The sequence below is a fragment of the Salminus brasiliensis genome, chromosome 16, assembly GCF_030463535.1.
Source record: "Salminus brasiliensis chromosome 16, fSalBra1.hap2, whole genome shotgun sequence".
Taxonomy (NCBI): Eukaryota; Metazoa; Chordata; class Actinopteri; order Characiformes; family Bryconidae; genus Salminus; species Salminus brasiliensis.
The window spans coordinates 32568317-32595969 of record NC_132893.1 but is presented as its reverse complement, the minus strand read 5'-3'; the positions used below and the strand labels follow the sequence as shown (position 1 = coordinate 32595969).

General features: G+C 42.6%; 1 protein-coding gene across 2 annotated transcripts in view; it reads left to right on the top strand.

Moving 5' to 3' along the window:
* The window catches only part of dpysl2b (dihydropyrimidinase like 2b), a 44655-nt gene extending 28784 nt beyond the window's left edge, over positions 1 to 15871 (top strand). For both annotated transcript variants that reach the window (XM_072658172.1, XM_072658174.1), the window contains 9 exons: positions 524 to 604; positions 1003 to 1071; positions 2706 to 2826; positions 3666 to 3822; positions 5393 to 5534; positions 7033 to 7203; positions 10236 to 10415; positions 11974 to 12139; positions 13218 to 15871. In XM_072658172.1, coding sequence (XP_072514273.1) covers positions 524 to 604; positions 1003 to 1071; positions 2706 to 2826; positions 3666 to 3822; positions 5393 to 5534; positions 7033 to 7203; positions 10236 to 10415; positions 11974 to 12139; positions 13218 to 13309 — 1179 coding nt within the window. In that variant the 3' untranslated portion in view covers positions 13310 to 15871. The remainder of the gene's footprint in view (positions 1 to 523; positions 605 to 1002; positions 1072 to 2705; positions 2827 to 3665; positions 3823 to 5392; positions 5535 to 7032; positions 7204 to 10235; positions 10416 to 11973; positions 12140 to 13217) is intronic.
* The last annotated feature ends 11782 nt before the right edge of the window (positions 15872 to 27653 follow it).

Here is a 27653-nt window from a genome sequence, read left to right as displayed (position 1 = left end):
TTATTGATCACACGCCTCTGAAGTCTGACTTTCTGCAGCTTTACAGAACTTCTAGACAACGACTCCTCATATTTTCCTCCATGAAGCTCATGTTAATGCTCAGTAGAGCACAGAGACGCTCCTTTAATAGAGCTGATATTACTGAAATGCTTCATTTTCAATGGGCAGATCTGCAGCTGAAACAGGAGCCTAGTGCAGCCCAACATTTTTAACATCAACATTTTAATAGATCATTCTCCTCATTATGACTTTTAGAGGAATGGGGTTTTGGGGAGGGGGGGGTTAGTGCACTATAGACCCCTGTGGCGCGGCCTAAGCTTTCGGCCTTTGTTTTCCTTCCATTACTTTTACTTTTCTACTTGAAGTGGTTCTGAAACCAGTACTTTTACACTTTTACTGGAGTAAAAAGCTTCAGTTGATACTTCAGCTTCTATAGAAGTCTTTTAAACCCTCGTATGTCCACTCACTTCTACCTGAGTCATAATGTGAATACTTCTGACACCTTTGGTACGTTCTTCTGCAGATCTACGAGGTGTTCAGTGTGATCCGAGACTTGGGGGCCATTGCACAAGTCCATGCTGAGAATGGAGACATCATTGCTGAGGTAAGGAAGAGTCCAGGGTCCAAGAAGAACGTCCAACTTTCAGACACACCATCAGCAGTAAACTGTTTGAGACTTCCCAGTCAAAACACACGCAGTGTAACGAGCCTCCAGACTTTACACTGGCAGCGCTAACCAAAGCACAACTCCTTTATGATATCTGGTAATTAATGAAAACACACATTTGGCTCTGGAGTGTTTAAACCTGTCACGGAGGGACGAGGAGAACGTAAGGAGAATCGAGCCTCATTACAGAAAATCTCTGAGAAGTATTATTGTTTAAGATCATTTTATTCATCATTAATAACACAAGCATTTACTCGTTCAGCACTGACCAGTGCATCTGTCCTTAGGTCTCTGGCTTAGGCTTCTCTTCAGTGTCTCTATGTCGCTCATTACAGGAGCAGCGCAGGATTCTGGAGCTGGGCATCACTGGACCAGAGGGTCATGTGCTGAGCCGTCCAGAGGAGGTAAAGGGTTCCACCATCACATGTGTTTTTATCCTACGTATCACACCTCCACCTCCACTCCTCCAAAAGAGCACAGTTGGCCTTGCTCTCTCCAGGTGGGCAAATGGCTCTCAGTCTCTACCCTCATCAGTTCAGTGTGATGCTGGCTGGCACCGGTGTCTGGGTACCCGATGTCTTTGTGTTGGTGACGTCGCATTGGTCGCAGGAGGCAGTGTCAGTGCTCACCCTCTCAGTGTCTAAAGCATCACATGTGATGGGAGGAGAGTACCAATGAGTGGGGTGGGTAATTGGCTGTCTAAAATTGGGGTACAGTTGGGTAATCTTAAATTAGGTAGGGTAAAATTGGGTGCTGTAGTATTAGGTAGGGTAAAATGTAGGTGAAATTGGGTAATTTGATATTAGGTAGGGTAAGCTTGAGGTGAAATTGGGTCATCGAAAATTAGGTAGTGTGAAATTGGGTACTCTATGAGGTACAGTAAAATTGTAAAATTGGGTACTCTTACATGAGGTAGGGTAAAATTGATTACTCTAATATTTGGTAGGGTAAAATTGGGTACTGTAATATGAGGTAGGGTAAAATTGGGTACTGTAATATGAGGTAGGGTAAAATTGGGTACTGTAATATGATGTAGGGTAAAATTGGGTACTGTAATATGAGGTAGAGTAAAATTGGGTACTGTAATATGAGGTAGGGTAAAATTGGGTACTGTAATATGAGGTAGGGTAAAATTGGGTACTTTAATATTAGGTAGAGTAAAATTGAGTAGGGTAAAACTGAGTACTCTAATATTTGATAGGGTAAAATTGGGTACTCTAATATTAGGTAATGTAAAATTGGGTACTCTAATATTAGGTAGGGTAAAATTGAGTAGGGTAAAATTGGGTACTCTAATATGAGGTAGGGTAATATTAGGTGGGGTAAAATTGGGTACTCTAAAATTTGATAGGGTAAAAATGGGTACTGTAATATGAGGTAGGGTAAAACTGAGTAGGGTAAAATTGGGTACTCTAATATTAGGTAATGTAAAATTGGGTACTCTAAAATTTGATAGGGTAAAATTGGGTACTGTTATATTTGGTAGGGTAAAATTGGGTACTGTGATATTTGGTAGGGTAAAATTGAGTAGGGTAAAATTGGGTACTGTAATATTTGGTAGGGTTAAATTAAGTAGGGTAAACTTGGGTACTCTAATATAAGGTAGGGTACAATTGGGTACTCCAATATTAGGTAGAGTAAAATTGGGTACTGTAATATGAGGTAGGGTAAAATTGGGTACTGTAATATGAGGTAGGGTAAAATTGGGTACTGTAATATGAGGTAGGGTAAAATTGGGTACTGTAATATTTGGTAGGGTTAAATTAAGTAGGGTAAAATTGGGTACTCTAATATAAGGTAGGGTAAATTTGGAAAATTAAGTGTAAACATTGTGTAAAAATCATCCTACCCATTTTTTCTGCCCCAGAAAAAAAAAAAAATTAATAAATACAAATTTGCTGATGTGTGACAACACCTTGACTACCGACATTTAGGATAAGTAAACTGTAGAAGCGTGATTTTACACTAAACTGTTTATTTAACGAACTCATGCGTAACATCTGCTGAGGTGTTCAGTACTAATGCAGCATCTGTTCAGGTGGAGGCGGAGGCTGTGAACCGCTCAGTGACGGTGGCCAATCAGACCAACTGCCCCCTCTACATCACCAAGGTGATGAGCAAGAGCGCCTCCGATGTCATCGCTCAGGCCAGGAAGAAAGGTGAGGCATTCTCAATGTTACATTTACATTAATTAACATGGACAGCGCCGTGTCTCTCTAAAACGTGAAGCAACCGCAGGTCTAGCACCTCTGCTGGCTGACTGCAGTATGATATGTAGCTCCGCCCGTCCCCATACGTTTCAGCGATAAAACTCCGCCCTTTTTTCATCTCGTTTCCCTCCTTTAAACTGTCTTTCCATCTCCAGTGTCTCCATATTCCCTGTGCTGATATTGGCCAATAGAAATCAGTGTCTAGCCTTTAATCTGCTCTATCATAAGAAGGCGGGGCTACAATTAGGAAAGAAGTGATTGACAGACAGTCTTGGCTGGAAGAGGCTGATCATCTGCAGAACGACAAGCTGGGAGTCCAGGGGGAAATCCACTCTGCTTCTGCTTCTGGAAGCTCAGTGAAGGCGGTCTGAGACACTGCGGCTCGGTCTGGGAGCAGGGGGCGGGTCCACCAAATAAGTAGATAACTTAGGATTTTGTCTGATGTGTTTAGCCAGATAAGATATTGGTGACAGTCTAAGTCCGGTGTCTGTTAGCAACATTAGCCTAGCATCTCCCATCCTAAACTAAAGAAGCACACATCAGATGTCAGTCAAATCTTGGCTGATAGAGTGTGTCTGGAGTCTGTGAACTGTTCCTTTGAGCTGTGTAGTCTTATGAATCATAGTAAGTGAGGCTTCAGTCACTCCACACACACAGCCCAGCCTGGCTCAGCTGCACTTGGCTGAACTCCACTCAGTGACGTTACACAGGAAACAGGCTCCAGAGTTACACTGCAGTTACGGGGGGATTATATGCTAGGAGTAACGCAACACGATTGGTCATTGCAGGCACTGTGGTTTACGGGGAGCCAATCACGGCCAGTCTCGGCACGGACGGCTCGCACTATTGGAGCAAGAACTGGGCCAAAGCTGCGGCTTTCGTGACGTCCCCGCCCCTCAGTCCGGACCCCACCACACCCGACTATCTGAACTCTCTGCTGTCCTGGTAAGAACCCTGCAGAGCTTTTCCTGCAGCGAGGAGAGAGGCTGAAAGAGAGGAGAAGGAGGAGGAGGTCCTGGGTGTCTCTGAGCCCGTCCCAAAGACAGAAATATAAATATCATATAAATATAAAAATACATAAATACTCACTGCTTTCCTTACTGACCTGTATTTATACACACACTCACCATTCACTTCACCCTTCACCTCTCTCTCTTTCCTCTTTCCTGTTATATTGTCTCTTGCTCTCTCTCTCGCTCCTGTCTCCCCTCACTCTCTCCTCATCTAGCATTAGGGTTGCAATATTCTGGTATTGTTTTACGTTGGATAATTTACCATGGGAATAAACCGGTAATTACGGGAATGAATGGGAATAAAAGGGGAATTTTTAAAGCTAAAGCTGAGAAACGCACATATAGATCATGTGTATTAATAACAATAATAATTAGATATGATACCAAAACTGTTAAATAGCAAAGCTGCTCCTCAATCCCAGGCACATCACACACTGCAGGGCCATTAAGAGCACACCCCCTGCATGCACTGTCCATTCCTCCATCACATGTACAGCAGATGTCCAGATGATTTCTAGAAACCCTCTCACCATTAGCTTGTGGGTAAATACAGTTTGTTTCAATCGATGTTAATAATGAATAATTAATAAATAAGTATTAGTTACAGAAACCCGTTGAGGCAAAACATGGGTAGCTAGCCTATGCTAGCCATTTTGGAATATTTCCAAAGTTCTCGAGCTAACGTTCCCATGGAATTTACTGGACATTTATGGGAAATTTACCACCCCTTTACAACCCTAACTATCATATTCTCTCTCTCTCTCTCTCTCTCTCTCTCTCTCTCTCTCTCTCTATTTTTCTCACTCTCCCTTTCTTTCTCTCTCTCTCTCTCTTTCTCTCTCTCTTTTTTTCTCACTCTCCCTTTCTTTCTCTTTCTCTCTCTCTTTTTTTCTAACTCGCCCTTTCTCTCTCTCTCTCTCTCTCTCTCTCTCTCTCTCTCTCTCTCTCTTTCTCTCTCTCTCTTTTTCTCACTCTCCCTTTCTCTCTCTCTCTCTCTCTGTCTCTTTTCTCTCTCTCTCTCCTCTGTCATATTGTCTCTTTCTCTTGGTCCCTCCCTCTCTTTTGCTTTTCTATCCCCCTCTTCTCATCGATCTTGTTCTCTCTCTCTCTCTCTCTCTCTTTCTCTCTCTCTCTTTTTTTCTCACTCTCCCTTTCTTTCTCTCTCTCTCTTTCTCTCTCTCTTTTTTTTCTCACTCTCCTTCTTTCTCTCTCTCTCTCTCTCTCTCTCTCTCTCTCTCTCTCTCTCTCTGTCTCTTTTCTCTCTCTCTCTCCTCTGTCATATTGTCTCTTTCTCTTGGTCCCTCCCTCTCTTGCTTTTCTCTCTCCCCCTCTTCTCATCGATCTTGTTCTCTCTCTCTCACTCTCTCTCTCTCTCTCTCTCTCTCTCTCCTTCAGTTTGACAGAGATGTAAAAAATACTGTAAAAAAAAAAAAAAAAAAAAAAAAATTTATCATCTCTCTCTCTCCCCCGCCCTCCTATACTCTCTCTCTCTCTTTCTACAGTGGTGACCTGCAGGTGACTGGCAGTGCCCACTGCACCTTTAACACTGCGCAGAGAGCCGTGGGTAAAGACGACTTCACCCTCATCCCCGAGGGCACCAACGGCACCGAGGAGAGGATGTCCATCATCTGGGACAAATGTGTGGTGAGTGAGCGGCCTGCACCCGTCCACTCCGGCACAACACGGGTGTAAATCACTGACCTCACAACAGCCTGATGCCTTTTAGAAACGATTCAGTGCTTCATTAAGTGTGAGATTCACCACAATTCAATTCTGGTTCATTTGGTATGAATCAGAATGACACTGCTGGTCAAAAGTTTGGAATCATTTTCATTTACATTCCAGAACAACATGTACAGGTATGCATAGTTTTAAAATACTATATATATATATATATATATATATATATATATATATATATATATATATAAATAATAATGATAACGATATTCTGTGATTAAATCTGATTCATCACACGTTAAAATGCTAGCAGCATGTCCTTGAAATTTTGGGCAGGAGAACTAATAAACTGTCTAGAAGAATCAGTTGTTGTTTTATTTATAGTATCTCAGTGTAGTTTAGAGAACTTTAGCCTCAAACATGATGAAGCTCAGACACAGAAGCTTTAATAGAGGAAATTCTTAAGAGATAAGTGGATGATCTGTCATTGGGCTGGATTGTGTGTGTGTGTGTGTGTGTGTTTAAGAAAATGAGAGTTAGTTATGAGATTTAATCCATATTTCAGCATAAATAAAGTGTAATCTGAGCTCAGCAGTAGTGAAGCTGTGTTTACATCGCTAAGTAAAGCCGCTAATACATCACTAGGCTTTGTAAAGAGAGGAACCTACGGTAAAAGATTAATGTGTTAAAGTTTGCAGATTAATTGTTGTATGCTAAATATAAATATGTATGTGTGTATATATATATACATACGCACACATAAATACAGATATATATATATATTTTTTTTTTTTTTTTTTTTTTTTCATTACATTTACATTTATGGCATTTAGCTGAGGCTATTACCCAGATTGGGTTACAAGGTTACTGGTATTACAGAAGAGGGCCAATGTAGTGTTAGGAGTCTTGCTCAAGGACTCTTATTGGTGTAGTGTAGCATAGTCACCCAGACCAGAAAAAAAATTAAAAAATAAAAATAAATAAATATATATATATATATATATATATATATATATATATATATATATATATATATATATATATATATATATATATCTGCTCCAGTTTAACGACCATTAGGACAGTTTATTATTACTATTATATCAATTCTAATTCAATTTAGATTAATCTCTACTATCTAGTCATTTTATACGTGTTATTTCTGTCACCATATTCTTCTATATCTTTAAAAACATTAATTCACGTGGTTTGAACAGGAGGTCATGTATAAAAATACACTCAATACTCACATGCTTTATGTGTGAAAACACCCCAACCACTACAAACATAATCAGGTCTGTAGATCAGTGCATCATACGGTATTATTCCACCCTGGATATGCACACACACACACACACACACACACACACACACACACACACACAGCACACACACACACATCACATTACATTACACGTAACAAAGTTTCCCAAATATCCATATTGTCCTTCCTCCCCTCCAGGTGACCGGTAAAATGGATGAGAACCAGTTTGTGGCGGTCACCAGCACAAACGCAGCCAAGATCTTCAACCTGTACCCCCGTAAGGGTCGCATCGCCGTGGGCTCAGACGCAGACCTGGTGCTGTGGGACCCCGACGTCACCAAAATCATCTCCGCCAAGAGCCACAACCTGGTGAGTCCCTGCAGCACGCCTGGTTCTGCCTTTCTCAGCCACGGTACGCTGTTCTGCACTCTGTGGAAACAGTGTGTGTTAGAGTTTTAACAACGCCATCAGTTTTACACTACACCCTAATAAGGCATCCTCCTGCTGACCGGTGGCCAAAGCCGTGTTTTTATGGAGGGTTTTTTTGCTGGTAAATGGAGATGATTGGTTGTGTTGTTCACCAGAGCTTGGGTGTGGGGCTCTGACTCACAGGAGTGATGTCATCGTTAAAGGCTGCGTGAGTGTTGGATCATAAGCCTGCTGATTGTTAGCAGCCATAACTGGCTATGTGTGCTGACTGTGTGTACGGGGTGTGTGTGCGTAGTTGTTTTCACACATTTTCACAGCAAAAATACCCAGAAAAACGAAGAAAAATGGAAAATTCTTTGTATATGTCAGTACTTTCATGTGTAATATATATGGGAAATATTATAATTACATATACTGTGCCCTCCATAATGTTTGGGACAAGGAAAGAAAAGATGGGCCGCTTCCTCTGCTCCACACATTAAAAAAAGTACACGGTCCAGACTTCAGCCGAAGGGTTTTTTTTTAAATGAGTCCCCCTTGCATGCCTCAAAACACAGGTACTTCGCATTACCTAGGGGACACAGGTTCGAGCCAGCATTTGTGCCACCAAGGTCGTGGGTGGGAAGGCGGAGCCAGCATGGTCTGACTACAGACCTGTGCAGAGGGAGCTGGAGGGGAGTAGCATAGCACATACTGGAGGCCACCATACAGACGAGGCAGATGTTTTCTTCCTGTGTGAATTTCCGTTCCTCCTTAAATGGTGCTGCAGTACTGGACACGTACTAGCTCCAGTGCCATTTAAGGTGGAATCTGGACCACAGTCCATACATTTTAAGGTTGTGGGTGCGAAGGTGGAGCCAGCACAGCCTGTGACTACAGATCTGTGCAGAAGGAGCTGGAGGGGACTAGCATAGCACATATTGGAGGCTATCCCTACATACAACTTCCATTCCACCTTAAATGGTGCTTACTACTGGTCTATGTACTAGCGCCATAATTTAGCGGCTGCAGAATTTAAGGTGGAACATAAAACTACAATTAGAAACTGCCTGAAAAACTGCACTTTTCATGCTCTGTTTTCATTGGCTGTTGACGGGACCCGTTCAGATTGACTCACTGACCAGTATATCAGGAGTCTGCACCCGCCCCACCCTTGATTCTCAACTTTATTTACTTACTACACTCAACAAAATGCCTAATTTGACCAGGGGTACCCAAACTTTTACATAAGACTGTCTTGGCATTGTGTGTGTGTGTGTGTGTGTGTGTGTGTGTGTACCTATCCTGTATGTATAGGACGGGTATTTCACTTTGCTGGTGAATTGTACTGTAGTTTTCCATTCGGCCGGGATGAGTACTGCTCTATGTAAGGAGGTACAGGAAGACTGACCACGATGTGTGTGTGTGTGTGTGTGTTTTGTGTGTGTGCATGGAGGACCAGAATGACTTCATGCTTCTTTTTTTAATGTCGTTTGGGACTTCCCATACCAACATGAGCTTCGTGGCAGTAATATTTAGCAGGGCGGGGACACTGCCTCTCAGAACGTGCACACACACACACACACATATATATATCTATTTATGTATATATATATATACATATATACACACGCCCTGGGTCTCTATTTTCCATCTTAACACTTTATGATGTGATATTATGTGGAAGCAAAGTTGGACAGGGCAGGAGGGAAAGGCGCTGCCTTTCCCTCCTGCCCTGTCCAACTTTGCTTCCACATAATATCACATCATAAAGTGTTAAGATGGAAAATAAAAAGATTACAACATGAAGCTCCATGCAGGAGCACGTCAGGAAGCGGCTTTGGGGAAATTGGTAGTTTCGAATAACCAACAAAACCGCTCGCGCTTGTTTTAACGTGAACATGATGTTGATGTCATATGTCGTAATTTCCCCACAACCTCAAACAAAAAAGCTCCCAAAGCCAGGCAGCCGACCAGCTCTTGGGTCCATCTGTGCTCTCGGAGGTCATTTCAGTCAACGCTGTACGAGTCTCACATTTACTTCCATCACCTCAGATCAGCCAGTTTACCAGCACGGCCGAAATACGAGAAAACCACATCACAGGAACCGCTGGATAGCCTTGGGAACTGGGCTACAGCAGAAGCACCACGTGAGGTTCTGCTTCTGTCCGCCAAGAACAGAAAGCTGAGGCCGCAGTGGCTCAGCGCAGGCTCACTGTCCGATGTCGCTGGAGATGGGTGGCCTGATCTGATGATTCTGGATTTCCGATGATTTCCGGAGGATCTCGTGATGGTAGAGTCGGAATTTGGGAGCGACGGCATGAATCCATGGAACCGACCAATGGGAGAATTGCAGCCGGAAGGTGCTTCTGGCTTCATCCTGTCAACATAGACCTCTCAACTGACGTTTACAGCGTCTTGTGGAATTATAATGGGCCTGCTTATGATTAGCATGTGTGTATGTACTACACTGTATGGACAAAAGTATTGGGACACCTGCTTATTCAACAGAGCTTTTCCTGCTTTTGTTGGAGGGACTGTCTCTACTGTCCAGGGAAGAAGAAGGCTTTCTACCAGATTTTGGAGAAGCATTGGTGAGGTTAGGGTGTGGGATGACCCCCCACCCCACCCCACCTCATTCTCAACGCCCCGACTTATCCCATCCAGTGCTGGAAGGGGGGGGTTATGTATGCCCCTCTAGTCCACGCCTGGCATTAGGCAGCATGGTGCCGATAGGTTCATGTTTATTTCTCTGCTATAGAGAGTCCTATTCTATTGGCAGTACTTCTCTACAGGGTATAGACAGGCCATGTGTGTGTGCACAGATATTCACATGGTGTGAACTGGGATCTTGAAATTTCAGACATAAATATATATATATATATATATATATATATATATATATATATATATATATATATATGTAAATGAGTTCACTGCTACACTCTGACAGCACTGTGACTTCATGCTGCCTCTTCCCCCTCTGTCTGCAGGCGGTGGAGTACAATATCTTCGAGGGCATGGAGGTGCGAGGGGCTCCACTGGTGGTGATCAGCCAGGGGAAAATTGTGCTGGAGGAAGGAACCCTTCATGCCACAGAGGGCTCGGGACGCTATGTGGCGCGAAAACCCTTCCCCGACTACGTCTACAAGAGGATAAAGGCCCGCAGCAGGGTATGAAGGAACTTCATTTAGCGCCTTCCTGTTTAAACGCACTCGTTTCGACTGGGCCAGGACTGCTGAATGCTATGGGCCGGTTTAATGGAGGCTTATTTTTGGGTTTAAGTACATGGTTATGCTTAACATACTGTTTTTACTCTGTACTGTACTTACAGAGGGTTACATTATGGTAGCCGGAATCAGAGAGCTATATATTTGTTGTTCTTTTTACTTTCTCAGTGTTCTGGCCTGGCTCTCAGTTGTGGCCTAAAGACATTTTTAGTGCTACCAACCACATTATGACTAGAGATGGCACTCACTGGTGCTATACCCAGTGTTGGTATCTGTCCAATATCAGTAGAAAGCGCTGGATTGGATATCTAAGAAGAATAAAATAGGCTTCACATTTAATATTTATTAGATTTGTTACAGAATCAGATGATATATTTTTTTTGGAAGCCCTACAGATATATTAATTAATTTTTTATTATATTAATTGAATAAATATATATAATCATATATACTTTAATTGTTTTACTGCAGCTAATGTTGTATTTAATATTATATGTTTTATTTGTAAATTATATTATACTTAAATATTAAGTATTAATGATAGTTAATATTTTTAACAGTAATTAATATTTTTTTAAGGTTTCAGGCATGGTGCAACGAGTAGTGACACAACAAAAAAATAAAAATAAGATAAAAAAATGGATCAAATAAAGAACAAATGTAAAAAAAAACAAAATAACTAAAAATTATTTATTATTTACTTTTATTATTTTTGTCAGCCATAGAAAACTGTCTTTAGAAAATTCTAATTTTTAGCAATTCTATGATATTTAGATTTGTTACTGAATTTGATTGTTTTTTTGTTTTGATTTTTGTTTTTTCCTTTTTAGAAGCTCCAAAATCTGCTATAGTCCATCTACTATAAAAATAATATTATTCACTTGTTAGTTTTTTTTACACTACAACAATAATAATATTTCATGTAATAAAATTTCTCTGTAATAAAAGTCTGAGTTTGATATAATAACAAGAGATAAAAAGACAGAACGGCTCATATATTTAGATAAAAAGCAAGAAAATATTTTATTTGCATGAAATTACATTAAATTAACATTGTTCTATATTACAAACACTGGCCTTAATGCCTGTATCTGGCCAACTGGATATCAGAGGAGAACAAAGCCCAAAATGTAGATTCACATATATTGTTTACTCCAATTATTAGTAATAAATTAATCTTTAGATCCTCTGAAAAGTCTCATTTTAATTTAATTAAATCAGTTTAATTTTAGATGATATATATATATATTTTTTCGAATGCCTGGAAAGCCATAGATTCAATTAGTTCACCTGTGATGTAGCCTACTGATTGCACACATCTTTTATCTTTTATATTAACTATTATATTTATATTATTATAAAAATCTCTGAGATGCCCACATTTGCATTGCATTTAGGCAACATTTAGTTTTTTTTTTTATAGAATTAAAAAATAATTGAATGTGATCAGTTTTAGCCGTCTTAAGCGAAGCACATTACAATTAGTGTTCTTCTCTTTCAGCTTGCTGAGTTGAGGGGTGTCCCACGGGGTCTTTATGATGGGCCGGTCTGCGAGGTGTCCGTGACCCCCAAGGCCGTCACTCCAGCTTCCTCTGCCAAAACGTCTCCAGCCAAGCAGGCCTCGCAGCCCGTCCGCAACCTGCACCAGTCTGGCTTCAGTCTGTCTGGTGAGTTCTGTCAAAACTACACAGGGAAGGGTGTGCAGCCACAGACCCGCAATGAAACACGTCACTGTAATACCAGGGTCCTGCCTAGTCCTGTCGAACCCAACACTGAAGAACCCAAACAAAAGGTTTACATTTCTGAAACCAAGCAAATTCAATAAAAGGTGCAGATTTGGTTAATAAGAAGAAAAGTGTTACCTACCAGTACTGGAACAATAAGGCTGGGCGGTATGGTAAAAATACTATATCACGCTATTTAAAGACTTTTTTGCTATACACAATATCTATCACCATACATGTGTGTAATCACAGACTAAAAACATCAGTAGCATCAGATTCTTATAAACTTCTATTCAGATCCTCTTCTGTACAGAATACAGTGATTTATACCCAACTGCTAAGTAACCCAGTCTAATTACACTATTAGTAATGAAACCTGCAGCTGATCAGTGTTTATTAAGCTCTAACAGCGTACTCTTATCACCATAACATAATTTATCATGATACGATAAAATATCGTCACATTGCCCAGCTCTAGCTTCAAGGGATTAAAAGACACTACTGTACCACATGTCCTTGCATAGGCATATAATAATAATAATTTACATTTGAGATGATTGTTAACAGTTGGTTACAGCTGCCACGCAAAATTGTAGTCCTGCAATGTTGCATTGAACACAATTGGGCACACTAACTGAATTAATGTCGCCTTGCGTGTTAGTAGTACATGCAGGCTCCTGCAGATGGCGTTGCACGAGGATGATCAGGCTATAAATACCTGTGGGGTGTGTGACAGGACTCAGACATTGAGAATAGTGCAGTACAGTGCAGTGAGGGTCTCGTTGGATGTGTGGAAAATCGGTCGTAAAGCAGATACAGTTAAAAGGAGTGATTGCATTTGGGCGTGGCCAAAGACCATAGTGTGAAGGAAGTAGCTGAATCTGCAGGTGGATGGAAGCTTACGGTTATACAGGTCTACCAGCAGTGGCAAAAATCCCAGTCTACAGGAGTTGTTTTTTGGATATTTGAGTATATCGAACCTTTTTACACTGTCTAACATCATTTCTTTTCTGGTTCTCAGGAGCTCAGGTTGACGACAACATTCCGCGGCGCAACACTCAACGCATTGTGGCGCCCCCTGGTGGCAGAGCTAACATCACCAGCCTGGGCTAGACCTCTCCTCTGCCTGCAGGAGATCAGGGGGTTGCAGGCGAGGGATGCCCGCAAGTGGAGAAGTTAAACACACCATGCCTCGAGCCGAAATCGTCCCGGGTGCCTAAGACTCTCCACTCCCCAAACCCCGTCAACCCCGTTACATCTCTCTGTCATCTACATCCCCCCCATTTCCCCATTCCCCTCTCCCCAACCTTGCACCCTCCCATAGAGGAGAAATCTAGAGAAAAAAAAGAAGTATTTGCCTCATGTGAAGATAAAAAGGAAAGAAAATTAACACTCCATATTTGAGCACCTCTGATTGTATGATTTAGTGTTTTTATACTGTACTTTCTACCAACCATGTGTCATTTTATGATTTTTCTATTTAACGTTTGTTTGTTTGTTTGATTTTTTATCGGAAGGGTCCACTTAGACTAGGCAGAGCTGTTATTGTTTACTTAATTTAACAAGGCAACTGGGGTAAAGAGGTTTGGTCCTAGGTTTGAGCACTTCCAGTGGCCTAAGCATTGTCTTCTGTCGTCATTGTTCGTGGGTGAATGTCGGAAAGGGAAAGGAGGAATGTCCATATTCGTTCAAAAGTCGGCAAGCGGAAGTCAAAGTATCGTTCTGAGGTATTGTGACTGTGTTTTGCTACGTGGTCGACCTTAAAAATCCTTCCACGTCCCGCAAAATGAAGCAATTCCACGTGAAGAAAGCCAGGCATGACCAGAGGTCGAGGTCACACGTCCTTTCGCCACTCTTCGCTTTATGTGAGTCAGAGTCAGAGCAAGCACTGGTGAAGCCCTGTTTAGCGAAATGCATGGAAGGTGGTTGAATACATCGTGAAAGTGAGGCCTGTGTTTGGCTGGGAATGAACGGGCCACTGTTTTGCCGCTTCAAGGGCGAGGCTCGGAAATTGGCGCCTAGCGTGAGGATGGGTTTCTGGCAGGGCGTTAAAATAGCTGTAATAAGAGAGGTAGATGCAGTGGCAGGCAGCTGTAGCACAGGAATTTAGGAAGGCAAAGGTTGGAAGCGATGCAGAAGTGAAGGACGTTTGGGCTTTGATGTCTCCCTTTTTTTTGCGTCCGGGTTCTACTCAGGAAATGGGTAGGGAGGTGGGTAGAGGATGTGTGTGGCCGCCAGTGCTGGAAAAAAGTAACTCCTGCCACTCCTGTGAAGTCAGTATTGTCATTTAGGCTCATATCAGCGAGAGTACACTGCAGATCTGGACGTCTGGACATCGGTAACACTTTTTAGATGCATCACAGCAGGCTTTTTCAGAGCTCTGTCGAAAATAAGCATGGTCCTGGTTCAGGTTCTAGCTGAATACACCTGCCAGTAATTAGGCGATACTGGTTCCTAACACTGAAGCAGATGCAGGATTCAGCGTTACGGCTGTCCTGCTGATTTCATGGGAGAAAAATCAAGACTGGTGGGAAAGTTTCAACAATGCAGAATTCCAGTCATCCACTCCTGTTCAGTGTGGTCAAGAGTCCATCCCTGACCAGCTCTGAATGTGTCAAACTGTGGAAATGTAGATTTTATTAGTTAAAAACTCAGCTTTTAATATCAAGAATTGAATCCTGAGTGAGTGATCCGGAGCAATGCCGCTTTGCCATCAGCGCCCGGAGTCAGAGAGAGCACAATAGGCCATGCTCTCTCTCCGGATGGGTAGTTGGCGCTCCCTTTCCCCTAATCACTATTAAGTGTCTGTTAGCCGGTGCGGTGGAGCTGGGGGGCCGGCTGGCTTCACATGTATAAGAGAAGTCCTTACCCTCCTACTGTCGGGTGGGTTAATTGGCAAAACCAAATTGAGAAGAAAAAAAGGGGGAAATTCAGCAAATTCATATTTAAAAGTTTTTAATATCAAGAATATTTTTTTTAATACTAAGAAATAAATTGTTAGTAAATGTTTAATTTCTACTATATAAATATTAAGAAATATATAAAGTTAAATTCCCGATATCACAAAAAATTGTAAGTTCAAGTTCAAATGGTCTAAAACAGGATTTAACAAAGTACATGTTTATGAAATGTTACAGAATAATTTTTTTTTTTATGAACCTGAGCATTCAGATATGCAGTGTATGACCGCTTCAGTCCGAGCTGTTTCACAGTAATTGAGTGGCTTTTATTCCGTAGTCAACAAACGAGCTTCTGGCGAGCGGATATGGCATGTTTACGCTGACGGAAAAGGAAATGAATGGGTGTCTGTCGTGGTTTATGTTCTTACACTAACCCTAGCTTTATGCTTGTGCCTAAATTCACAGAAGTGTACTGATCATTTTTTATTATTAGTCCGTTTTGATTTATTATTATTATTATTATTTTTGATGTTGGTATTTTCATTTTTTATTATTGCTGAAAAAGAAGGCTATAGATCTACATTAGCCGACGTAAACCGATGCAAAGGTGCCAGATTCTTCTCCCTTACCCCTTTTCACAGTGCTCTTGTTTGAGATTCTATTGCAGTGCCATTGTCAACGGGGGTGTAGTGTCGATGTTAGTGATGTAGTGCAATGAATGACATGTAATCAATGTGATCGCACTGATTTGAATTAAAATAAGGGACTTATTGAATTGATTGTTGATTAAGTTAAGGACCTTCTTTGTGAAACACACACACACACAGATCACTGAGCAAATTTTCCTGCGTCAGATTCCCTGGCTCAGATGTTTACACCATTCCCACATGGATGAAGTGTATTACAGCAGCTGGGCTATTGCTAGGCCCCTGCTGAAGGCATGTCTATGCTGATGTGATGTACAGATCATCGTATTTACCACAGTGTGGGGACTGCTTCAGTGTGGAGTTCCTGAAGGGCTGAACTAGTTGGATATTTGGAGAGTGTATGGACCATGTATGGTGTGTAATGTAGTTGTAGTGTAGTGAAAACCGTCTCACGCTGGATTAAGTGTGCCTCTCTGTAAGTCTCTGACGGAACCCTGAGCGGCCCTGGTGGACCAAGGCTCAAATCTGCACTTTTTTTTTTGTCGATTTTTATTATTATTATTTTTTTGTGCAGTCTGGTTCTCATTTAATAAACCCATCCTACAGCTGTTCTCCTTTTCTCTCTCTTTTAGACATCACCAGGCTCTGTTGCATGCCTTTCCTCCCCTAAGAGACCACTGAAGTGGCGTTCGACACCATGCCCATATTAGTACCTCCGGGTTGGAACCCAGATCATATGTCACTCCAGACTTCTTGTCAGAACAGAACCTGGTCAAAAAATGAAGGAAAAAAAAAACCCTGGTGATAATGCTAATTCTGCTAGCTTCCTTATGGAAATGGAGTATGTTAGCGCTAAGCTAACAGCGGGTGGCTGTTCTGTTCTAGATTAGGAACGAACGGGACAGTTTAAAGGCCGTCGCTCACCGGATGCACCACAGCTCCTTTTCTGTTCTAACTAATAACATAAGGTCAAGTTCTAAATGTTTTGGGGTTCCAAAAAAGGGAATGTTCTAAGATTGAGTTCCTAGAATTATGTTCTGGAAAACTCAACAGATTGGCATTGGGGGAAGATTTCTGTGCAACTAAAAAGGAACGTTAGAGGAATGTTCTGAGAACATGATTCTGAATGTTCTCTGGAAGGCAGTTGTGTCTAGATCATTAACACTTTGCAATAACGTTGAGGTGATGTTCTGGGAATGTTCTGGTAACTGGTAACAAGCAAAATGGGACGTTAGGAACATTCTGAGAATGTGATTTTGCATGTTTTTGAAATGTGATGTTAAACAGGGTTATAATGTTTTTGACACGACAGGTTCACGTTGAGGGAATATTTGCAACCCAAATGAAACGTTAGATTAACTGAACGTTACGAGAACATAATTTTGAGTCTCCCAAGACAATGTTCCTAGAATGTTGAAGTGTTGCTGAAATAAGGTTGAAGTGATGTTGTGGGAATGTTCTTGAATTTAAGAACAAAACATTCCCACAAGCAAAACCTTGAGAACATGATTCTGAATGTTCTCTAAATGTTCTCTGAATGTTCTTTGAAAGGCAGTTCCTAGATCATTAACGTTTTACAAAAAAAGTTGAAGTGATGTTCTGGGGATGTTCTCATAACTTATGAAAAACATTCCCACAACCAAAATGTAACATTAGGAACGTTCTGAGAATGTGATTTTGAATGTTTTTTTTTGTTTTTTTTATATTTCGAGATGTTCGAGACTTCAGATAAACGTTTGGGGAATGTCAGGTTCACGTTGAGGGAATATTTGCAACCCAAATGGAACATTAGAGGAATGTTCTGAGAACATAATTTTAAATACTCCAAAACAATGTTCCTAGAATGTTGAACTGTTGTTGAAATAAGGTTGAAGTGATGTTCTGGGAATGTTCTCATAACCAAACATTCCCACAACCAAAATGTAACATTAGGAATGTTCTGAGAATATGATTTTTAATGTTTTGTTTTTTTTTTAGAATGTTTTAAGATGTTAAACTTCAGATAAACGTTCTGGGAATGTCTTTGACACGACAGGTTCATGTTGAGAGAATGTTAGAGGAACGTTTTGAGAACATAATTTTAAATATTCCTAAACAATGTTCCTAGAATGTTAAACTGTTGCTGAAATAAGATTAAGAGAACGGTCTAGGAATGATCTCGTAAATTAGGAAAATCTTTTCGGGAATGTTAAAAAAACTGGATACATAAAAGTTGAGGGAACGTTCCAATGCAACATTCCCTTTTTGCTGCAGGAATGTTGTATTTGGAACGTTCCCTCAAATGAACATTTTGGAACCAACACAGTGGTAAACAAATAAAGCGAGAACTGGTTGGAATCCTGGGTCATGCTGCTTGCCATCAGCACCTGGAGTCAGGGAGAGCACAACTGGCCTTGCTCTTTCAGGGGTGGGTTGATGGCAGTTCCTCCCCACAACAGTCCTAATGTGTGGAACACACTGGCTACCTAGCGACGCAGCATCAGCGGCAGTCGGAGAAGAGGCGATGGCTTCACATGTGCTGGAGGAGACGTGCTAGTCTTCACCCTCCTAGTGTTGTGGGCATTGCTAGTGATAGGGTGAGTTCACATTTGACATAATGTGAATCTGGCAGTTGTTCTTTAGATTGTGTCAGAATGGTATGATGAATGGACCAATGGAAATGCTCCAAAATGACTTGGAGTAAAAGCTTTTTCCATTGACTTCCATTGAAAGTTCAGAGTTTTTTTTCCCTTTTCCTGTAAAGTTGCTGTTTTGGAGATACGAGTTTTTTTTTGCATGACAGTGATAGCATTTCATTAAGCAACCATCTGTTGACAATTGGGGCAGTGGTGGCTCAGCAGTTAGAGCGCCGGGATATCGATAACAGGGTTGTGGGTTCGATTCCCGGGCTCGGCAAGCTGCCACTGTTGGGCCCTTGAGCAAGGCCCTTTACCCTCTCTGCTCCCCGGGTGCTGGAGTTGGCTGCCCACCGCTCTGGGTGTGTGTGTGTGTGTGTACTCACTGCCCCTAACACATGTGTGTGTGAGTGTGTGTTCACTACCAGATGGGTTAAATGCGGAGGACACATTTCGCTGTACACGTGCACATTTTTACCTACCCTTTAAAATGGGGTCAATTAATCAGTTAATCAATCAATCAATCAATCCCAGAAATATTTAAGAGTTACATGAAAATCCTCATCAATCCCATTGTAACTGTTCTTCAGGTACCTGTGGGCTTGTAAATGTGTCCTGTTTCTACCCATCTCAGTATTTAAACGCACACACACACACACACACACTCAGCAAGTTCTGGCTTACTTTCCGCCGCCACCCCCCAGCCCTCGTAGTGTAAGCCTCCGCTCGTAGCTCAGACAGATTTCTGAAGCTGCTTTTCCTCTCGAAGGAATCTTGCATAAGATAGCAAGAGACGTGCTGTTGACTTTCCAGAGTGAGGTCACCGAGGGGATTTCCGAATGTTGGCTAGCGTTGGAGTGTCACAACAGCACAGCACTGAAATCTCCACAGTGTTTGGACCTCAAAAGCGAGACCTCCTGGTTTAGTTCTGGGGCAGATTTTAAACAGGACGGAGTGTTAAACAAACCCCTTACGATAAAGGCCTCTGTGCAGTGACAGGAAAACGACCACAGGGTCCCAGCAGCTGCTGACTGGAAACACAGTCTACTGGGTTCTTTTAGAAGCAGGCATTTTTTATTGTTATTAATAGCAATAATGTAATCATTCATGAAAGCTACTTTACACACTTGTAATACACACTTTTGGGTCAGGTGGCATGGTGGTGTAGCAGGTGGTGTGTGCTGCACAGCTGCAGGGGCCTGGGGTTGTGGGGTATATGTGTATATGTCTAAATACTATATGTCCAAAAGTTTGTGGACATCCCTTATAATGAATGCATTCAGCTACTTTAAGTTGCACATGCACACAGAGCTTGTCTAGTCCCTGTAGAGAAGTACTGCCAATAGAATAGGACAACATGAACCTATTGGCACTATGCTGCTGCCTAATGCCAGGCGTGAGCTAGAGGGTGGTATAGAGCCCCCTACCATTGAGCTGCTGTGGAGCAGTGGAAGAACTGTGTTCTCTGGAATGATGGATGGTGGTGCTCCATCCAGTACTTTTGGGATGAGTTGGGGAGTTGCGGATAATGAGGTGGGGGTGGTGATCATCATCCAACATCCTGACCTCACTAATGCTTCTGTTGCTGAATGCAATCAAATCCTCACAGCAATGCTTACTCAGAAATCTAGTAGAAGGCCTTCTTCTCTGGACAGTAGAGACAGTTACTCTAACAAGAGCAGGATCAACTATTTTAATAGCCTTGATTTCAGGAAACAATGAATGAGCAGGTGTCCCAATACTTTTGTCATTTTATTGTATCTAAATGACTTAAGGTTAAACAGCCATACTGACACTATTTTTTAAATAATGTGAATCTGGCAGTTGTTTTTTAGATTGTGTCTGAATGGTATGATGAATGGACCAATGGAAATGCTCCACAATGACTCGGAGTAAAAGCTTTTTCCATTGACTTCTGTTGAAAGTTCAGAGTTTTTTTTTCCACTTCTCCTGTAAAGTTGCTGTTTTGGAGATACAAGGTTTTTTGCATGACAGTGATGATATATATCACAGTTATAGCATTTCATTAAGCAACCATCTGTTGAAAGGTCCTTCAGGGAACCAACTGTGGTTCTTCTGTGCTCACCCTCCAAACACCCTTTTTAGTGGCTTCATTATTAAGAGTGTAGAGTGAAAAGCAGGGGGTTAAAACTCCGAGCCAGAGCATATTTTCAGCATGAGGTTCCCTTTGTGTGCTGGAATGTGTATCTCTGAAGCGGCGGGTGACGCAAGGTTAAAAATGATTCATTCCTCTAATTTCATTAATTTTTCTTTTTTAATGAAGTTGGGAGTGTGTGTGTTTGTGTGTGTGTGTGTGTGTGTGTGGGGGGGGGGGTGCTAGGGTATGTTTCTGGTCTGAGTTTAGCAGATGTTAAGCAGTTTCTCCTGAGATCATAAAGTATTTCTTGGTGTTATCACCCTTCATATTTTCTTTAATGTCCCCCTCCCCCCCTCCTTTTATCCCATTGTTTCCCTGTTATCCGGTGTTGCCATGACTACTGGACCCTCTGGTCATCAGGGGCCCGGCTGTGTATTTGTCATGGCAACTCACTTGACAAGGCGGAAGTTGCCCATAGCAACCCTTCTGGACGAGGTGCTATTAGAACAACATTGGCTCATTTGGCCGCACACACACACACACACACACACACACACACAGTATGAGATAAAAATACACCGTTTTCCTCCTGTCTGAGTCTGAACATTTTAAATACTGCTTAGAAATGAATGCTGGTGGAGCTCCATCCAATTCTTTTGGGATGAGTTGGGAAGTTTGGGGTAATGAAATCAATCAAATCCTCACAGCAATTCTCCTCCAAAATCTAGTAGAAGGCCTTATTTTTCCTGGGCAGTAGAGACAGTTCCTCCAACAAAAGCAGGATCAACTCTGTTGTAATAGCCTTTATCTCAGAAGAAACGATGAAATAAGCAGGCGTCCCAATACTTTTGTCAGTTTAGTGTATCTACATTTCTGTATGTTAAACCATATATTGTCAGAATCCCGCACAAAAAACAACAACAACAAAAAACCCCACTTTTCTCCATAATGTGAATCTGTCTGTTGTTCTTTACAGTACATCACAATTTTATGAAGAATGGACCAATAGAAACGCTCCAAAATGTCTTGGAGTACAAGCTTTTTTCCATTGACTTCCACTGAACGTTCAGGTTTGATCAAGGTTTTGATCTTCTCCAGTAAAGTTGCTGTTTTTTCTGTAAAGCCATCATTTCAGTTAAAAAAAAAATATATATATATATAAAAGTAGAATAATACTGATTTTAAAATCCAGAATATTTCTTTAATTTTCTTATTTTTTTAATTAAATTTAAAAATCCCAAATTCCACTTTACATCCATTTAACATCCAAACTGCTTTTTAAAAGTATAATTCAAATGAAAAATCCATAATTTAATTTTGGAAATCTGTCATTTAATTTTAAAAAATCCACATTTCCAACCTAAAAAAGCGGAACTCTATTTTAGAAATGCATAATTCTATTTAAAAATAAAGAAAATTCATAATTCCACCATACTACCTCACCAGGACCATTAAAAAGGAAAACTGGCTTCTGCATGTTTTTCATTTTATCTGTTAAAACGTAGATGTTTTGCTTTTATTTTCTTGAGTGTGTTTAAAAGTAGAAATATTTTCATTTCAGTGTATGTTTATCTCCATACTCCCACTTTTAGTTCATTTTTAATTTGACAGTCTACAAATACTGTTTCACATTTCATCTAAGCAACATTTTTAAACGTTGACAACCATAAATAAAGACGAGGATAAAGACGTACCTATAGAACATTCATTAAGCCTACCAAACACAGCCACGTTCCTGAAGAACTGGACTAACAGAGGTGAGAGTTTACCCAACCTGGACAATCTTCATGTCCACCAGTGCTGTAAGCCTGGTCAGAAGGTCCAGTTTTATGCAGAGCAGCAGCTCAATATGTTTGCTGAAGAAAACTCCTGGCACTCGTGAAGAGCGTCTGAAATCACACATGAAAGCCAAACTTCCCGGAAACGCTGAGCTGATGAGAATAGCATGTGTCGCTATCATCAGAAACAGCTACACGCTTCCAATAACCACACCAGAGCCTGATACAAACACCCCACCTCTCCAGAAACGGTGGTGATTACTGATACTGCTTTCTCTGAAGGTGCATGTGAACCTTTCTCAGCTGTAATTAAACATGTGAGGACACACGTCCTTTCAAAAATGCAGCATAGCATGATCTTTAATCCCATATTAAAGACCACCCTGTCCCGGGAATTAAGGCCGAGCCCATGGAGGCCATGGGATCTCCTGGTTGTGACCTCAGCACTGATCGCCACTCAGACCTCGTTTAAACCACTTGTAGGCCTCATGCTCATGTGGGGCTCACATAGGTGGAACGTGGGCTAGGTGGCTTCCAGGTGTTTTTTTGTTTTTTTTACATGTGTTGTTACTGGGACCCAATTGGGCCCCTATTGTTACAGCCCACTCAAATCTCCCATCCAGGCCCCATATGCAGTGCAGAAACCTGGATCTGGCCCACGTTTCACCCCTCCTGGTCTGATCTCTGGCCCTGTCGGGCATCCAAATGTGGGGGTAACGTGGAACCTGAGGGCAGAATTCTCTGGTTCCCAGATGGGTGAACCATACAGGACCCGCATGGGCAGGTAAACTGGGAATTACTCAAAGAACCAGTACTATGATAAAATTCAGGGGAGAGGTAAGGGGAGGCCTCTAGGTGGCACTGTGTACCTTCCTCTTTTGATTTAGTGCTCTCTTACCACTCCTATTGTTGTCATACTTTTTGCATAGCCCAGCTGAGAAGGCCGGGTCAGAACAAAGGGTCAGCCATGCTGTGAAGTCAGCGTAGCAGACCCATGTATAGCCTCTCCAATCAATAACCCAGTGCTCTAAACACTGAGCCATCACTGCCAAAACGCTACTAGTAGTCTGTCTATGTGGTATTCTCCACAGCAAAACAGCCAGGATAGCCTTTATTTGAAGCCGCTGGCGACCTAAATCTGTATTTTCTTCCTAATGAAGTTAATGTGGCCCCTCAGGGCCCCCAGTGTAAAAGTACACAGTATATTTTATGCAGATCTCCCTAAATCGCTGCTGTATTTCAGCAGTATTGTACTCTCCTCTCCATGTGGAGTGGGCGGTCCTAAAAGTGGGTCAGGTTTACATCAGCATACCCCTGACCAATCACAAGGCTAATGTGGCTCCGCCCTCTTTTTGAATCTGAGCAACCTGGAGAGCTAAAGCTAAAGCTTAGCCTGGTAAGCCTGGCGGCCCCCTTTGTCCCTGATGTCCGGTACCCGTCGCCTCTCTGCATCACCGTGGAAATTAGCATCTGGTGGCTTGGTTGGACAGGGGGTCCCGACGCAGCACCGTAGCCGGGGAGATACCCCACCCTACCAACACAGTGCATAGCCGGCCGTCGAAGTGGAGAAGTGGCATGTGCCAGAGGGGAGGGATGATGGGGCAAGGGGGGCAGCTAACCCCGCCCACCCCCTAGTCGCGGCTCGAGCTTGTATCTGTATATGGGCTGGAACCTCCGTAAACCCTGAAGATCTAAGAAATCAAAGGAAGTAATGCAGCTTCTCTGTCTCAAGGCTGTCTGTGTTGCCATGGTAACGCAAAACAAACTTTGTCCATCACTGATATAGGGCTGTCAGTCATGCTCATTTGAATATTGAGACCACGCCCAGACCATTCTCAGGGAGGTGTTAGGAGTGCATTCTGGGGAATAGCCACTAGTTGGCATCATTCAGTGGGTGTCATGTTTATCTGTGGCCACTAGGGCTTGGGTAAAGTGCTCTAAGCTCTGGTGTAAGTCAAATCAACCAATTTCTTAAAATGTACATTCCTGAAGTCTGAACACTCTCCCCAAGGGGGCGCTGTTATCCCTCGAATCACTTCTGTGTGCATCGCTGAGGATCTTAAGTATGAAGTATGAGTTCTCTCTAGGTGGGTAGATGGCGCTCTCTCCCTTCATCACCTTTAAGTGATGCTGGCCAGCACGGGCGTCTGTAAGCTGGTGAGGTGGAGCTGGGGACCAGTCGCTGTCCTCGGAGTGTGTCGGCTGCCCGGCAATGCCCTTACCCACCTAGTGCCGGGAGCATTGCTAGTGCTAGGGGGAGCTACGAACTGGGGGGAATTGCAAATTTGGGGAAAAAAGGTCCCCCATTTTAACCAAATAAATAAATAAATAAAAACAAAACACAAAATATAGTTTTAAAAGATGTTTATTGAAAAGAAAACAATATCCAACACATGCTGACCCTGTGTGAGAAAGTAACCACCCCCCTAGTTACTCAATTAACCAATGAGCCAGTCTGAATTGATTAGTGGGATCAATTAAACTAGACACAGCCAGACTTGATTACTGGGAATTTTGGGAGATGGACCACGCCCTGAACTCCTCCTCCTCCTTCTCCTCCTCCTCAGCCCTATATATACCCTCCGCTCTCACCTCACACAACCTCCACCCTGTCTCCACCCTGAGCCGCCCTGAACTCCAGCCCAAAAGCCTTCTGAGTTCACCTCCCCGCTCCAGCTTCCTCGGCCGTGGTCCACACTGACAAATTTCTTATTTGGTACCAACAGACTCTCCATGATATCTGTCTTTTCTGTTTTTTATGTTCTCCTTGTTTTATACTGGATTTTCTATGGAGATCCAAAACCAGTTAGGCCTGCAAATCATTTTCCATGGCACTCTACTGTCTGTGTGTACTAACAGGTACATGCAGGACAGCTGTATTTGAAGGCTTGTTGGAACAGTCTAGGCTGAACAGGCTACTCAGGACACTCTGTGTAAGTTAACTCTCATATTTTGTCATTAAAAATGACTTCGATTGAATCCTATTTTCTCCCAATTTGATTCTGCCAGTTAATCCACCTGTTCGTAGCTCCCCCAGCACTAGCAACGCTCCCAACACGGGGAGGGTAAGGACTTAACACACGTCTCCTCCGACACATGCAAAGTCAGCCACCACCTCCGTTAGAATTTCTGCCGGCTCGCTTGAAGGAAAGCGCCGGGCCCCCAGCTCCACCGCACCAGCTAGCAAACACCTGTGCCGGCAATCTTCAAAAGGAGGGCCTACGGCTTGGGATTCGAACTTGCGACCTCTGGTGGTAGCGCATTAGACCACTGAGCCACTCTGAGCCCCTTTATTATCGTTTTCAGAGGCTCATGAAAGGCATTCAATGACGCTGCTTTTATTGTTTAGCCTAAAAAAACTCTCCATTACTCAATTGTGCCCACTCTGACTCCGGCTGCTGATGGCAAAGGGATGGCCCACGGCTTGGGATTCGAACTTGCGACCTTTAGAGGTCTGAGCCCCTTTACTGATGTTTTCAGAGGCTCCTGAAAGGCATTCAATGATTCTGCTTTTATTGTTTGGCCTAAAAAAACTCTTCATTACTCAATTAATCATCCGAAAATTTGAAAAAAGCAAATAATCGAGGGTGACGGCCCCAGTGGCCACTAGTCTTCATGCACTGTTAGCAACATTAGCATGTTTTTTCAGTGTTTTTTTCCATTCAAAATCAAGTTGCATCACAAACCAACAATGACAGTGAACTCTTACACGGCTCTCCCTCCTTTCATGCTCACGACCTGCTGAGTCTTTGGCGAGGCCGAGGCAGAGGCCTGGGCTGTGCTGTGAGACAGCTGTAGACATGCAGTGCCGGGAGCATTGCTAGTGCTAGGGGGAGCTACGAACTGGGGGGAATTGCAAATTTGGGGAAAAAAGGTCCCCCATTTTAACCAAATAAATAAATAAATAAAAACAAAACACAAAATATAGTTTTAAAAGATGTTTATTGAAAAGAAAACAATATCCAACACATGCTGACCCTGTGTGAGAAAGTAACCACCCCCCTAGTTACTCAATTAACCAATGAGCCAGTCTGAATTGATTAGTGGGATCAATTAAACTAGACACAGCCAGACTTGATTACTGGGAATTTTGGGAGATGGACCACGCCCTGAACTCCTCCTCCTCCTTCTCCTCCTCCTCAGCCCTATATATACCCTCCGCTCTCACCTCACACAACCTCCACCCTGTCTCCACCCTGAGCCGCCCTGAACTCCAGCCCAAAAGCCTTCTGAGTTCACCTCCCCGCTCCAGCTTCCTCGGCCGTGGTCCACACTGGCAAATTTCTTATTTGGTACCAACAGACTCTCCATGATATCTGTCTTTTCTGTTTTTTATGTTCTCCTTGTTTTATACTGGATTTTCTATGGAGATCCAAAACCAGTTAGGCCTGCAAATCATTTTCCATGGCACTCTACTGTCTGTGTGTACTAACAGGTACATGCAGGACAGCTGTATTTGAAGGCTTGTTGGAACAGTCTAGGCTGAACAGGCTACTCAGGACACTCTGTGTAAGTTAACTCTCATATTTTGTCATTAAAAATGACTTCGATTGAATCCTATTTTCTCCCAATTTGATTCTGCCAGTTAATCCACCTGTTCGTAGCTCCCCCAGCACTAGCAACGCTCCCAACACGGGGAGGGTAAGGACTTAACACACGTCTCCTCCGACACATGCAAAGTCAGCCACCACCTCCGTTAGAATTCCCGCCGGCTCGCTTGAAGGAAAGCGCCGGGCCCCAGCTCCACCGCACCAGCTAGCAAACACCTGTGCCGGCAATCTTCAAAGGGAGGGCCTACGGCTTGGGATTCGAACTTGCGACCTCTGATGGTAGCGCATTAGACCACTGAGCCACTCTGAGCCCCTTTATTATCGTTTTCAGAGGCTCATGAAAGGCATTCAATGACGCTGCTTTTATTGTTTAGCCTAAAAAAACTCTCTATTACTCAATTGTGCCCACTCTGACTCCGGCTGCTGATGGCAAAGGGATGGCCCATGGCTTGGGATTCGAACTTGCGACCTTTAGAGGTCTGAGCCCCTTTACTGATGTTTTCAGAGGCTCCTGAAAGGCATTCAATGATTCTGCTTTTATTGTTTGGCCTAAAAAAACTCTTCATTACTCAATTAATCATCCGAAAATTTGAAAATATCAAATAATCGAGGGTGACGGCCCCAGTGGCCACTAGTCTTCATGCACTGTTAGCAACATTAGCATGTTTTTTCAGTGTTTTTTTCCATTCAAAATCAAGTTGCATCACAAACCAACAATGACAGTGAACTCTTACACGGCTCTCCCTCCTTTCATGCTCACGACCTGCTGAGTCTTTGGCGAGGCCGAGGCAGAGGCCTGGGCTGTGCTGTGAGACAGCTGTAGACATGCAGTGCCGGGAGCATTGCTAGTGCTAGGGGGAGCTACGAAC